The sequence below is a fragment of the Caloenas nicobarica genome, chromosome 19, assembly GCF_036013445.1.
Source record: "Caloenas nicobarica isolate bCalNic1 chromosome 19, bCalNic1.hap1, whole genome shotgun sequence".
In the NCBI taxonomy this organism is placed as follows: Eukaryota; Metazoa; Chordata; class Aves; order Columbiformes; family Columbidae; genus Caloenas; species Caloenas nicobarica.
The window spans coordinates 3,905,719-3,919,869 of record NC_088263.1 but is presented as its reverse complement, the minus strand read 5'-3'; the positions used below and the strand labels follow the sequence as shown (position 1 = coordinate 3,919,869).

Sequence of the window (14,151 nt, the reverse complement as noted above, 5' to 3'; positions counted from 1 at the left end):
AACATCAAATCAAAGCAGTTTACAGGATTTGCCACTTGTGTCAGAATATATGGGGAAATAAACAACCTGCTCTTCCTTGATCGTTGGAGTTTAAATGCTCTATTGATCTGGGAAAAAAATCAAAGGTGCTTTGGAAATTGTGTGTGTGCGCGCATGCATGCTCACACTAGAGAAAATGGAGAGAAATGCGGGGACAATCAGAAATTAGCAGAAAAACAATCAAGCATTTATTCTCCACAGAAATAAAACTAAGAAATTAAACTAAGAATCATATCCAGATGTCAGCTACCCCTAGGTAGGCAAATGCCCATAGAGCAGTGGAAGTATAAGGTCAGAAGTACACCTTCATTTTTAGAACTCCCATTTTGGGGAAAATAAACAAACAAAAAGGACAGCAGAGTCAGTTGTGCCCAGAACAATGCATGAAGCAAACGCCCAGAACCCGGGAAACAAAAAAGTCTGATATATTCTGCATATTTGAAATAGAAACAGAAATAAATACTGATCACGTAAAGACAGTATTAGATGAGAAATGTTGCAGTATTGAGAGGAGGCTAAATGAAGAAAAAGAAGGTATTAGACTAGCTGATATAGTTGAGAGAAAAATGGAGAGGCTTTTGATCAAACAAGGCTTTTCTGATGCATTTTCAGATAATCCGGAATACAGGATTTCAAGAAATAGAAATGTAATAAAGTGAACGCGTTCATTCCTACTACGACGCCGTTGTAGGAACTGCCACACAGACGAAGACCAGAGAAGGGTGGGAAATGTTTGATAAAATATTTTTCTCAGGAAAAAGGGAAATTAATCAAAACAGACTATCTGTGGGAAAAGGATCAGTTTTGGCAAATATTCTAACTGAAAATTTAAATAGAAGTTTCGAAACTGTCAAAACACCTGATTCTTTTTTAACTTTCTGAAAATAAGAAAGCTGATATCTTTTACCAGCAAATGTTTTTCTTTCTCATACTTAACACTTTTCTAAGCCAATCTTAGGATTTTAGGTACTTAAGATGTTGTCAATCTGTCCTTCTCTTTTCTTGTCTTACATTGCAGTGGTGGCTCTTGGCCTTAGCTAAAGATCTTTAGTTTATAGTAAAGCACTGGCAAATTTTCTGCGGCCTGTGCTATATCAGAACCTACAAAGTGCAGATTCTGTCAATGTTTGGACTAATTATCTCCTGTTATATCCCCAACACTGCAGGGGGCTGAATTTGGCAACCCAGGTGGTCCCTTCTCTGCTTCTGCTCTTACAATTTCCATCAGAGAAAAGAGGAGCTGAAAAAAACCCATCTAAAATTGGAAGCAAACCTATTATATGGGAACATTTCGGCTGACCCCAGTCATGGAAGGGTTTCTTTTTGGTTTTTTTCAATGTGTCTTTTTGAAAAAAGCCACTACATTTTGGCTCTTTTTTCTGGCTCAGGCCAGCATGAGCAATGGAAACCCAGGGTGAAAGCGCTCAGTCAATCCCATGGTCTTGAGAGCACCGAAATCCCATTGGTCCTGCAGTATTTTTGTCCTAAAGCTGCTCAGATAGGCATCGTGGCCATACATCTCACAACATCCCTGAGGAGCTCGGCACCTATGTCCTGATGGAGCCAGACCTGGGCTCCAAACAAGGCATTTCTCCAAAAATCCCCACTCCACCCAGTTGGTGTGTCCCCACTGTGTTTAACCGGGGTCGGGCCCCAGGGATGCGCCCATCGGTGGTTCAGCTTTTTGCTGTTGACCCAACCAAGGATCTCTACCGGTCTAGACAAAAGCTCATGAACGCATGAAGCTCGTGGGACCAGCACGACCAGACTCCTGAACACTCTTTGAAAGCAGAGACCTGTCCTGTTCTTCAGAAGAAACGCGAGAGGCACCTACCTTTCTGGATTTGTGTCCCTGGGGAGCCAGCAAAGCCCTTCCCAGCTGCTCAATGAGAGCTCTGGGATTTGAGATTTAATTGCATCCCTCGCTATCACCACGCATGGCTGGGGGTGACGGTGGGCACCTCCGCTTGGCACGGCCGTGGCCTCGGGACCCCCTCGGCCATCCGCAACGCTCCCCTAGTGCCGTAGGGACCCGGAGAGCAGCTTCAATCTGAGGCAATAACTTTCAGGCACCAGAATCACGGACCAGGTCTGTGTTTCTGCGATGGCTTAGCGTGCAAAGGCTCTCCAAGGGCTGATTCCCATGCTCACCACTGAGGCCCTCCCGCCGCAGCTCTTCTCCAGACGTCTCCACGGATCCCTGAGGAGAGCCCTGCTCCTGCTCTGTCTCCAAACACCGTCCCCTCGGCTTGCTTTCTGCCTCGCACGAGTCCTTCTAACTGAAACAGGCTGGCTTGAAATAAATCAGGCCGAGATGAAGCTTGGAGAGGCGAGCTCAGCCTGGGACACATCTCCGTGCATACGGCAGACAGCCATACATCATTTAGGAATCTAAATTTACCATCCGACACAGAGTCAAATTTCTCTCTTCCTTTTATTAACGTTTTATTAATTAGAGCAGCCTACAAGTAAGTGCTTTAAGAAAAAAAACAAAACAAAACAAACTTTCTTATACCTGCTCTGTTCTGACTCTCGTGTGTAGCTGGACAAAAGACCACTTAAAATTGGAAGTGATATGGAAAGAAAAAATATTTTTTCCCCAGCTTCTGCAGGGTGAAGGAAATGTGCTGTTCAAATGCAAATATTTAGGAAATGACAAGCTATGCCGTATTTTTTCAGTGGCCCGTTAGTCACGCCTTATCCAGATCCATAATGATGAAGTGCCCGATCATCTGAACCCATCTACAGGGAAGCCAAAGCCACAGAGCTACTTGTAGCCTTCAGCAATGGTGTATTGGAGGCTTGTCACCCTGAAGGAACATCTGGGCAGGTGTTCATGCTCCTGGCACTTTGGTCCAGCCGTCGATCCTCTCCGCCCATCATACCCATCACCCAGGGACATGCCAGCCCTAATGAAATGACAGAACTCACAAGCTTTACGTTCGACTTATTCTGTAGTCCTTCATTCTAGTACTTCATTACGGATCAAAACAAGAAAATTCACGCAATGAAAAGACAACGGGATGTTGAAGACAAGAAAATGCGGCATTATCTATCTACCGATTATTTTAATGCCAGCGAAACACAGAGTAAGCTCTCTATTGAAGATGTCCTCAAGTTCCCAAAACCCCCAGTACAAGGATCAGCTCACCGATTCTGCCCGAAGTGTATTAACTCAATATCAGACTCCAAAACTTCACAAGGGAACTAAATTAACCCCCCCAAATAAACATATATTCTTAAACCCTGCACAAGGAACAGACCTACACAGTGTCAGTTGCATATCTTTATAATTGCTCAATTATTGGACCTCAACACAGATGTTTCTCAGTCTCTTACATGCAAGAGCTGAGGCTTTATGTGAGCTCCACTGTGCTGATTTTGGCATTTGTTTCCCTTTGGATTCTGCTGCAGTTTTATGTTCACCAAGGACTGAAGCTGGGAAAACATAGGCACTCCCTTACATACGAAGCTTTATTAAGTTGGGATCATGCTCTCTGTTGGCAGGCAGAGGAACAGAGACAGAGGAGAGTGAAAGTGGGACGGGAAAAACAAAACAAAACACAAATAACTTTCACTCTTCGGAGCAGGCACGCCTTCTTACGCCAGCTCCCGCCGCCGATCATTCATCTCGCTCCTCTCAGCTCCCAGCCAGTAAAGAGTCAACGTCTCCTTCCTACGAAAACGTGAGCTATCCCGCTCCTGAGCCATATACCAGAAAACACACCAAGAGGGACTCACAAGGATCCTGTTTCTCAGGATGGAGTTGCATTTCCACAGGAGAACTGAAATATCTTTGACTACAACAGAAGCAAGGTCAACGGTGCTTTGAAGCGTCTTGTTTTGCACGGCGTGTGTATTATTACACCTAACCTGACTACAGTCCGGACCTTAACTCCTTCGCTCACAACCAGAGATGCATTCAAAGACTCCACGGGGGAAAGTGCACAAACTCGGATGATTAATACCATGTGCACATGTGTGTGTGTGCTTGTAGGAGGGATGTACTGTGCTGTGTGGTAGGTACGAACATCCAAGGAGTGTTTGTCCAAGAACTGTGTGGCCCGGGGAGGGAGGCGGGTACGCACGAGCTGAGCGCTGCCCGGGCTGCAGAGCCGCACCGACCGAGCGCAGCCCTGCTCCCAAAACGCTTCTGAGCTTTTGCATAACACAGATCAATGGGTCAGACTTCCAGTTTCCCAACAGCTTTCCCTGACAAATGCCAGAACAGATATCGCTGAAGTCAAACAGGGCAGCAATAACATCCCTGCCAACCAGCGTGAAAATTGGCAGAGCCGGGCACAGAGGACTGCCTATCATCAGAGACAGGGCATGGCCCGGCACAATGACGAACCCATTTAACAGCGCTGTAAAATTAGCCGTTTATGAAAACAAATGGAATACTGCAGCAGAGGGTGACGTAAGGAGAGTTGGCTCCAGAGAGAAACAGAAACTCCTGTAGCCTGGATTAGCAGAAGAGCTCCGATATATCAGGGCTCAGGCATAGAAGCTGATAACAACTTGGGTCCTACGTGAGATTTTTAACAGACACAACAGGCTTCCCCTATAGGCACGCATGTGGCTCCTATAGAAATTGCAGTGACTACTCACGTGCCAGCAAAGAGGGATGGAAGGAGAGCAGCCAACACAGGCAGAGGGTGGGGGGCTGGAAAGTAGATGAAGATGCAAGGAGGACTCCAAAAAAAGAGGTGTCTTCCAGCCAGTCCTGCCCTCTCCCTCAGATCCATACAATCACACAGTTCCCCACTTTGCAACTGCGATGAAAGTTGGGGAGAAACCTACTTCTGGCACTGGCAGCAAATTGGACCGAGTCCCTGCCCCCCCGCAAGCCCCCAGAAGGGCTCTCGATTTCAGTGGGGTCCTACGGATGCAGCCTCAACGGCAGAACAGGGCTCCTGAGTCTGTCACATCCCAAAACAGCGAAAATGAGAAAGCCAAGAGTTTTGGCAGCCAGAGCCCTCGATTTCCTCATTGAGGGAAGCGTAATCTCTCCCTAAGCTTGCTGCAGGTCTGGGAGGCTGTGGTGTGCAGAGGATACTCCGAGTGAGTTCCTCTTGGACCTCTTCCAGGTGTTTACACACAGAGCCAAACCTGGCTCCTCTTCAAGAGTGCATGCGAGGGGGGGAAGGGGAGCTAAAAAATAAAATAAAAATCACGAAGTCCTCGTGAGCTGAGCTGCAAGCTCTACGGTGCTAAACTGGGGCATTTCTTTTCATTTTTTACAGTGGAGTGTTATTTCCATGCATAAAATGGGTCAAGTGTTTTATACAAGCAACAGCCCAACCTCCCCCATCCATTTAAAGTATTTTACTACAAATTATCCTTGTGCATGTTTGTTTAGGTTCCCTATTGTGTGAATTAGAGATACTTGCACCAAAGACAGACACAAGGTCTTAGGTGTTGGATTAAACACATTAAAACATACACTGACTGTGTTTTGCCACTGATGAGCAACGTGTAAACCCAAATTCTGCCTCCCTTGAAAGGGAAGCACTTTGAGCCCTGGGGTTTAAGTTAAGACTGGGAACCAGAAGAGTGGAGTATGAGAAAGCCAAGGTTAATAAAGCAAGTAATAACCTATTTCACCTATGAAATGACTCCTCTGCCTGTCCTACTCAAGGCAACAGGGACCAGCCCATGCCCGGCACCTCCTGCCCACCCCGGCAGCCACACGCACGCCGCGTCCCCCTCCCTGCAAGCGAGCGGAGCAGCTGGGATTGGGGAAAGTTAAGGAAACGTGCTGCTGGGGTCATCTTAGTTCTTGTTTTCCTTAGGACAAAGCAACTTTCCAGCGAGAGAGAGGACAGTCGTGCGGGTCGGGGACAGGGCAGCGGAGGGAAGGGAGGTGGCGGGGACGGGCGAGCTGGGCTGGCGGGAGCAGCCGCGGTGCCACCAGCAGCCGCAGTGCCACCAGCACCCGCTGCCTCCTGCTCAGAAGCGACTCCGGTTACAGGGAAAGGGGAAATCCTCCCTGTCTCTTTAAGGCACCCTAGGACATGGAAACTTTGTACTTTCAGGGAATCTCCTTGCCAAAAGAACTGTAAAACATGTCTTCCGCACCCCCCCAATACCCGTTTCTCTTTCTGACTGGTTTTCTTTCTTTCTTTTTTTTTTTTTTTTTTTTTTGAGGACATTTCCATTTCCTATGGCTTTCTTCAGAGCAAAGATGGATGTGTCAACATTTATAAGGGTTTGTAACCCTCCGAAAAGTATCCGATTTCACGACAACTTCGCTGCACTTTATCACTAAAGCGGGGAGAGGGCGGGAGGTGGCGGGAGGGAGGGGGAGAGGGAGCAAACGAGGGGGAAAAGGACCCAAATTCGTGATGGGCTCATAAAATTTAAATAAGAAAAGTGCAGTATTCCTCATTATTCTTCAGCTCAGACAGCTTACGCTGGGAGCTGCTTTGAGTACTGAATGATTTTATAGGGCTATTTGACCTTACAATCATTTGTGTTACACTTGCCATTGCTAAGGGGAGACAAAAATACTCCACACATCCTCTAGCTGCAGTGCTGGTCCCAGCCCCAGCTGAGTGCCGAGGGGTTGGGAACTTTATAAACTCATTTGATTCATTTGAGGTTTCACAATAGCCAAAAGTTCCTTTATAGCTTTTTGGAAGCCACATGCTAAGGTTACATCTAGAAAGGTAACGGTGAAGTACACTAAAAAGCTAATAAAACTGAGGAAATGGTACAGGGACCTTAGATATGCATTTCTTTGCAGTCACACACTAGACACATACGTTTCTTTTCATACATACATACAAGCTACTTTCAAATGCTATATTTATAGTTTCCCAACCGGAAAATTAGGTAAAAATCCCCCGTAAGAGCTCTGCCTCCTACCTGCATCTTGATCCGTACACACAGATATCAAGAAACTACCCAGGATACTGCCATTTCCCTATGCAAAAGTTTACATAACTTTTTCCTGCGAGCATATACTTTCAGGCAGTTCGCTGAGCTCCGGTATTTCCCCAAATATATAGATAGTAAACACAGCCGAGCATGTTTCCACATGCACTCACACCCATACATACATCGCGGGGCACACGGGCACAGTTAAACGCACACACGCATATACCGATACACACGCACGCCTACAGCCGCCCGTTCTGCCGGCTCCCAGCACGTACCAGGGATGCTGCAGCCACAGGCACGATGAACTCCCTACCTGCAATGACAGCCGGGGATCTCTGTCCTCCTTCGGCGTTCAGCCACGCTTGCAAAGTGAAGGCGTCTCGGGGCAGCTCAACATCTGCCTTCAGCCGCAGCTGGTCACCTTGTCCGCTGAAATAGAGCGCCCTGCTCGGGGTAAGGGACTCCTCGTCGCCCTTCACCTCCCGCTGTTGCCTCCTGCGGGGGCCGTGCCCCGGCTCCAGCCCCGCGGCCGAGCGTCTGCCCCGGGCCGACCTGGTGGCACAGGTGCCCGGGGCGGCGGCGCGGAGCGGGCGGCGGTGCCTGGCCGCCCTCCGGGCCCTGCGGGAGCGCTCGTCCGTCCCACATTCGGCTCCGCTGGCCAGGGCTGTGCAGAGGAGCGCGAGAGGCAGCAGCAAACTCCAGAGCTGCATTTCCAATCTTCCCCCCCCTTCTCCCCTGCAAATCCTCCCGATCTGCCAGCTTTGGGCTCCTCCTTGCCTTGACTTTCTTCTCTTGTTCACCCTTCTTGGTATTTGCTCTTTTTATAACCCTTCTCAGTTGCTTTTTCTTTTCTTTTTTTTTTTTTCTTTTTTTTTTTTTTCTTTCTTTTTCCTGCTTATAGATTTTTTTTTTCCTTAAAACAAATAAAAATAAAATAAGTCAAAACTCCCTCTTGGTTGAAATGTATTTCTCTGTTCTTCCTCCTCTATCTGTCTTCTTCTCCTCTATTCCTCCACAGCTGGAATTCCTCTCTCTCTTCTTTTCTCTGCTGGATTTTCTTCCCTTTATTTTTTTCCTTCTTAAAAAAAAAAAAAAAAAAACCACACAACACACTCTCACACACACACAAAACAAAACACCAAAACAACCCCCCAGCTTTCTCGAAGACTCAGACCCACTGATTTCCCTCCCCCCAAAAGATGCTCTAATCTATTTATTTTTTTGGCCTCCTTTATAACATAAGCCACAACCCCCTCCTTCCCCCCAGTCTCCCCCCCCTCCCTTCTTCTCCACAAAATGAAAGAAAAGAGAAAAAGCCCCTCAGAAGATGAGTAAACAAGAATATGCTAATCTACTCTAGGGTGCTCCACCTTCCCAATTGAATGATTCCCATTAAAACTGCAGGGATCATGACTAATCAATCAGCTTGAAGGAGCAGATAGCTCCAGAGGTTCAAACACTTTTGCTGTTTTATTCCCCCCTCCCCGCTTCTTTTCCTCTCTTCCTCTTTCCCTCTGTCACTTTCCCCCCTCTTATTTATTTTTTAGAGAAGACAATCAAGATGAATGGATCACTGTGACAGAAATCCTGCACCCCTCTTTTTGCAGTCTCCCCAGCTTTCTTTCTCAGTCCAGTCCAAAACACACATTCCTATTTTTTTTTCTTGGCAAAAGAGAAAGCTATTTCTCCTCTCAGACTCCCCGTTGCACTTTGCTGGTAAACCTTATGCTCCTCTGCAGCACATAAAGAGTCTTGAAACTTGAGTCTCAGATATTTTTTTAATTGCTTGCTTTCTTTCTCTCTTTTTCACTCTCTCTTTTCCTAATTCTTTCTTTTCCTCTTATTATTTTCTTAAAGTTATGCAATCAGCCGGGCTCCCCCTTTTGTGGTCCCCCTCAGTGCAGTTGTGTGCAGCTAATCCAAATGTTGCATCAAAGGTCCCCATCGAATCAGCAGCAGCTAAAAGGAGAGAAGCTTTTTGAAGAGCATTTGCCTTCCAGAAGCTGTAGCAACAGAGCAGGATTTGGCTTTTGAATGTTCCAAGGACTCCTGTTTTGTTTTGGTTTTTTTTTAAATAATAGTAATAATAATAAAAAAAAATATTGGTGGATTGAGTCAAAAAATCCTCTCTCAATATTGCTAATTTTTCAGTCTAAGGAATTCAGCTCCCCTGGTTTCCTTGGCTTAGTTGTAGCCACAGGTAAGATTCTGGCTGCTTGCTGGTTTGTAGATCTCTGTTTCTGAGCTGGGACGTTTCTTTTTTTTCCTCCTCTTTTTTTTTTCCCCCTTTTTTTTTTTTCACTCTTGAAAGATCTCAAAAGCTCCCCCTGATGGCAACAAAAAGGATTTTCCTAAGTACTTAATAAGTGGAAATGACTTAGCAGTAGCACACTCTGAATCTACGGGCTGCTATTCCACTCAGAATAAGCCCAGTAGAACCAAATTAAATCACACCAAATTCAGACACAAACCCAGTAACGCACATCAGCCTTGTCTTCCGCCGCAAAATTAACGATTGTCACACCTTACTTTCCTATAAACTTTTAACAGCAATGATGCAAGAGAGTTTTCCTGGGACTGCAATCTTTCTGTTTTTGCAGATTATTAGTGTGAGTTTGTTATGACTACTTACACTTAAAATATACATGATAAAATTTATGAAAGTCATTTTTTCAACAAGAAAGAGTTGTTGCATGCTCGCAAGGCTTCGGAGAGATTTTTTTTTGTCAGTTTCTTACTCATTTGCAAACACTCAAGAGTGTAAAATTGGCATTTTCAGAGGTCTTGGATATATCCACAATGTCCCATCAGAAGTCAACAAGAACTAGAGCTGAGCATCCCCCCTGACCACACAGACCTGCGCCTCCACAAAGCTCTGCTGACCAGACAGACACAAAATACAGGCAACATCTACGAAGTTTTTGATAGACAACCACAAGCAATTAAACCTCTCAACAACCAAGAGGAAATCGTTAGCTAGGAACCAGGCTACACCACGGTATAAACTCCCATAAACGTCCCGAAGAACTCAGAGGGCTGCAAAAAAGACACGTGTTTGCCTGCTCAGCAGAAACAATTTAAGATGAGAGCTTAAGCACTGCACTTCACTATTCTAAATTGACACAGAGAGGGCAATGCAAACCAAACAAAAATTCAAAAATTTAAAGCGAACCTGTTCAACTTCAAATAATTGCTAAAGCAAGCAGAGTCGCGCTGCCGGGGACACTGCGTCCCCTACCTGACAACTCCCCTCAAGTCCCCGGGAGCTTTGCCCACATGTAGTCTGGAAGAGCAGGCTCTTAGATAATGCAGGTTCCAGCCCTTCCAGCGGAAAAATGCTAATTCTGTGAAATTACGTTTCTTAGGGACATTATGATTCGGGTGAAATCATCAAAGAAAATTATTGAAACATTTCAGTTTGATGGCACTGCACCATTTCATTTTGAACGTATTTGACCTTCTCTCTCTTACAATATTACTGGCAAAAGAAAGGGCTTCGCTGTGACCAAAACGCAACACTAAACGCATCAGACTGCAATTCCGGTAACAAATTCTGGGGTTTACTTGCTATAAAGGAAAGGGCCAAAGCTCGGCTTTCTGTACTCACAGTAGACAGAGAATCCTAGAATTGTTTTGGTTGGAAAAGACCCTCAGGATCATGAAGCCCAACCATAACCCAACTCTAGCACGAAACCATGTCCCTAAGAAACTTGTCTAAACACCTTTGAAACCCCTCCAGGGATGGTGACTCCACCGCTGCCCTGGGCAGCCTGTTCCAATGCCCGGCAGCCCTTTCCATGAAGAATTTTTTCCTAATATCCAATCTGAATCTCCCCTGGCACAACTTGAGGCTGTTTCCTCTTGTCCTATCACTTGCTACTTGGGAGAAGAGACCAGCACTCTCCAAAGAAAGTAGGAAAAGATAGAATTTACCTCTAAAGCACGAACTACATGTTCAACCAGTTCTATTTCTAAGACATAGCAAAAGTGTAAAGAAAATGTGAAACGTAAACTCTTGAGTCCTGAGTGATAAAGAGCAGAGAGTAGAAGAGATGTGATTTTAGCAACAGCGAGTTAATCTGGGATTCCTTAAGTCTGTGGGTCAGATCTAACTTCCCTGACAACAGATGAAATTCTACCCTGCACACGTGGACATTTATTCTCTGCTTAAGCCAGTACTTAAGTCATGTACGGGCCTTCTGGCAGAGGGGTTTCTGCCCAAGGAGAATAATCCTCTTGTTGAACTTGAGTGGAATATTCTCCTAAGTAAGGGGAGCAGGATATCGTCCTCCATCTAAAGGTATTTTCACAAGAAAAAGGAAAAAAGCACCAAACCCTAGATACACATATAGAGACAAGAATTAAAATAGAGATTTATGATATTATGCCAAAAAATAGCATTGTGCTACATACCGTATGCAGTCATTATAAGCAGAAATACTCAGCAGGAATCTTAGCTGAAGCTGCCAATAACTTCCAGGTTCAAGACTAGAGCTGAGTGAATAAATCATAACAAATAATGGTTTTGTCAAATATTGACTTTTTTCCCTCCAATTTGCAAGCAGACTGCAAAACCTCTCAAATATCTTTGAAATTATATGCCCATTTCTTCCTCATGTTTAGTATTTCTCTAAGGCCAATTAGCACACAATTTACTGTAATGTACACATTTTCACATTCGTTCTGTGTTAATTAGGCAAGGCAGTCACATGGCATTATTTTTGGCTCCCTGGGGGTCAGGTTTAATTACTCACAATATAGTAAAATTACTGAATTTACATATGATGGGAGATTCTACCGCTTGAAACTCTCATTGTGAAAAGCAGCATTGGCTATTCAGATTACTCACATGAAGGTCAATTAAAACCAGCGTTTCTTGAAAGTCAAGCTGAAAAGTCTGCCAGCTAGAGCTGAATTGAGACCTTACTATTTTGGGCAAGTATTTGTACATATTTGTCCTCGCTGTGTTCAACTCCATCAATCACAGCAGAGGTTTGCATGGTTTTTACCCCTCACCGATATCCCAAATCGAGTCTCTCCGAACTTGGCTGGGGTTGGGGATCACTGAAACGCAACCCAACAGCTACTCTGCTCAGAATCAGACAGCACCCAGACAGCAGAATTTAATGCAACATGTTGGATTCAGGGAATATTTTATGCAATCAACAATGGTATGATAGGAATCACTCTGCCTCCACAGAATAGTAAGGAGTAAAACAACCAAAATGCCGAGAATATCTTCAAAGAGAAAAAGGGATTTGGGCATTCTGGGTTGTGAATCCCAGAGAGTCCAGCATCTCTTAGGAGACAGAGCCGCTTGCTTGGTGGCGAGATGGTGAGACAGGGTTGCGTTAGATGTAACGTGGCTACAGCTCCTCATAACAAAACACAGAAATGCCAATAACAAAAAAAAAAAAAAAAAAAAAAAGTCAAACCTGTTCAGTCCTGGAAAAGATTTAACAGAAGACCTACTTTGGCCTCAGTGTAAATTTGCCAGGTTTTTAAACGTTTTTTCTATCTTTCCCTCCTCCTCCTATTTTAAAAAGTATGAACAAATAAAAGTCTGTGTGCTGCCTTTACTGTCACACTTCGTGCTAATAATAATCCCTCTTTAAAGGGTCCTCTATCACTCTTGCCTGCATACTCCTTATTTCATACAACTAGACTACCTTGAGCAGAAGTCAGCACTAGTTTGCCTTTGCTAGTGGATAAGAAACTCTTCTACCGCTGTTCCTCCAGTTGTCCCATACATAAAACACATGCTACAGTAATTTACATCCATAAAACGGCTTCACGACAATTTGAAATACACCATTTAATCCAGAAAAGTTTACTGAACAATTAAGGAGTGCAATAAATGACAATCAAGACTAAACACGTAATTGATGACTTTATGAAGGTATCAGTAATTTTATAAGGTAATTTGCAGTCTGTGGCTATAAATTCCTATTTAAACCTGGCATACCACTCTTTTTTTGCCCTGCGGAGAGTTGTATTTGCTAACAATACTGATGCGTGTTTGTCTGGAATTTGGTCACTTTATCCTTTAAATTTCCCTCATGAAATATCGTATTTCCAGAAAAGTTACATATTCTTTGGGTTTTTTTCGCCACATTCTTGAAATACATTCTTTGGGGTGGGGCAATAACCTCTATTCTACACCACTGTGCTGAGAGCAGAAAGACGCGGTACATGATGTAAGCAATGAGGCACATTTTTCCTCTTCAAGTAAACCCTGTAAATGCTGATTAATTCAGTGGGTTCCATTTTAATTTGGACTGCACGGTGTAATTTGGGTGTTTGGGATGGGCTGCCTGGATGAAATCCTTGCTCAGGCATGAAGAGAACAACCACCACAGACCTCACCTACATGGTGCCCAGCGGCCACTCCAAGGCCACGTCCCTGTGCCCCAAGACGTACACTTGAGGACGCACAAGGCTTCAGTGAGCAGCCCCAGGGGGTCCCATGGGGTGAGACTTTGGGGCCAGGTCCTTTACCCCTCACTGCTGCACAGCCACATCCCCAACCCGGAGAGCACAACGCAGGCAAAGGAGGCAGGTTCCTAAACCAGCAGACTGATGGGGGCAGCAAAATCACAGCCTAAAGCAAAAGATAGCAAGAGGAGGAAAGACCTCCTGGGTCTCGGCAAGTGCCCACAGCACCATGCCCAGCAGGGCACACAACTGCGGGGTGGCCGAGGGGCTCCCCTGCATGCCCCCAGCAGGAATGAGCTCCCAGCATCTTCCCCAGGCCTCCTGGCATTGCCCTTTTATCGAAAGCCCGGCTTGGAGAACCTTACCCCCTTTGGACAGGTTTAAAACCCCAACAAGAACACAAAATCTCTTTGCCCCACTTTCCCCTCTTATTTCAGGAGACTGAAATGATGCCTATTTTTAAAGTCTGTTTGCCCAGAGATTTAGGATCCTCAGATGCAACCAGGATGCTGAAACCCAGAACTGCAGAATGCTATTTTTATCGCTTCCGCCCTTCTTGCCCAATGAGGAGTTTCTGAGAGGGCAGGAGGAAGAACTATCAAATGTTGCTCCTGAAAAAAAACAAGTAAAACCCAGGAAAATGCATGAGGAGATAACACATCTTGCATTCTGGAAAATCAGGATACATGGTTCCCAAACCATCTCACCCAAAAGTTAAATGTTCTCCAGTCTTTTGAGCTTGGATCAAATGCTGGGAGAAGAGAACTGGACCTGGCTAGAAAAGAAAGGGGA

The 14,151-nt window shown here is 45.1% G+C and overlaps 1 protein-coding gene across 1 annotated transcript in view; it reads right to left on the bottom strand.

Annotated features, from left to right (window-relative positions):
* PAPPA (pappalysin 1) overlaps window positions 1-7,634 on the bottom strand; it is a 175,912-nt gene extending 168,278 nt beyond the window's left edge. The window contains exon 1 of the mRNA XM_065648566.1: window positions 7,238-7,634. Within this exon, the coding sequence (XP_065504638.1) occupies window positions 7,238-7,634 (397 nt within the window). The remainder of the gene's footprint in view (window positions 1-7,237) is intronic.
* Between the last annotated feature and the right edge of the window lie 6,517 nt (window positions 7,635-14,151).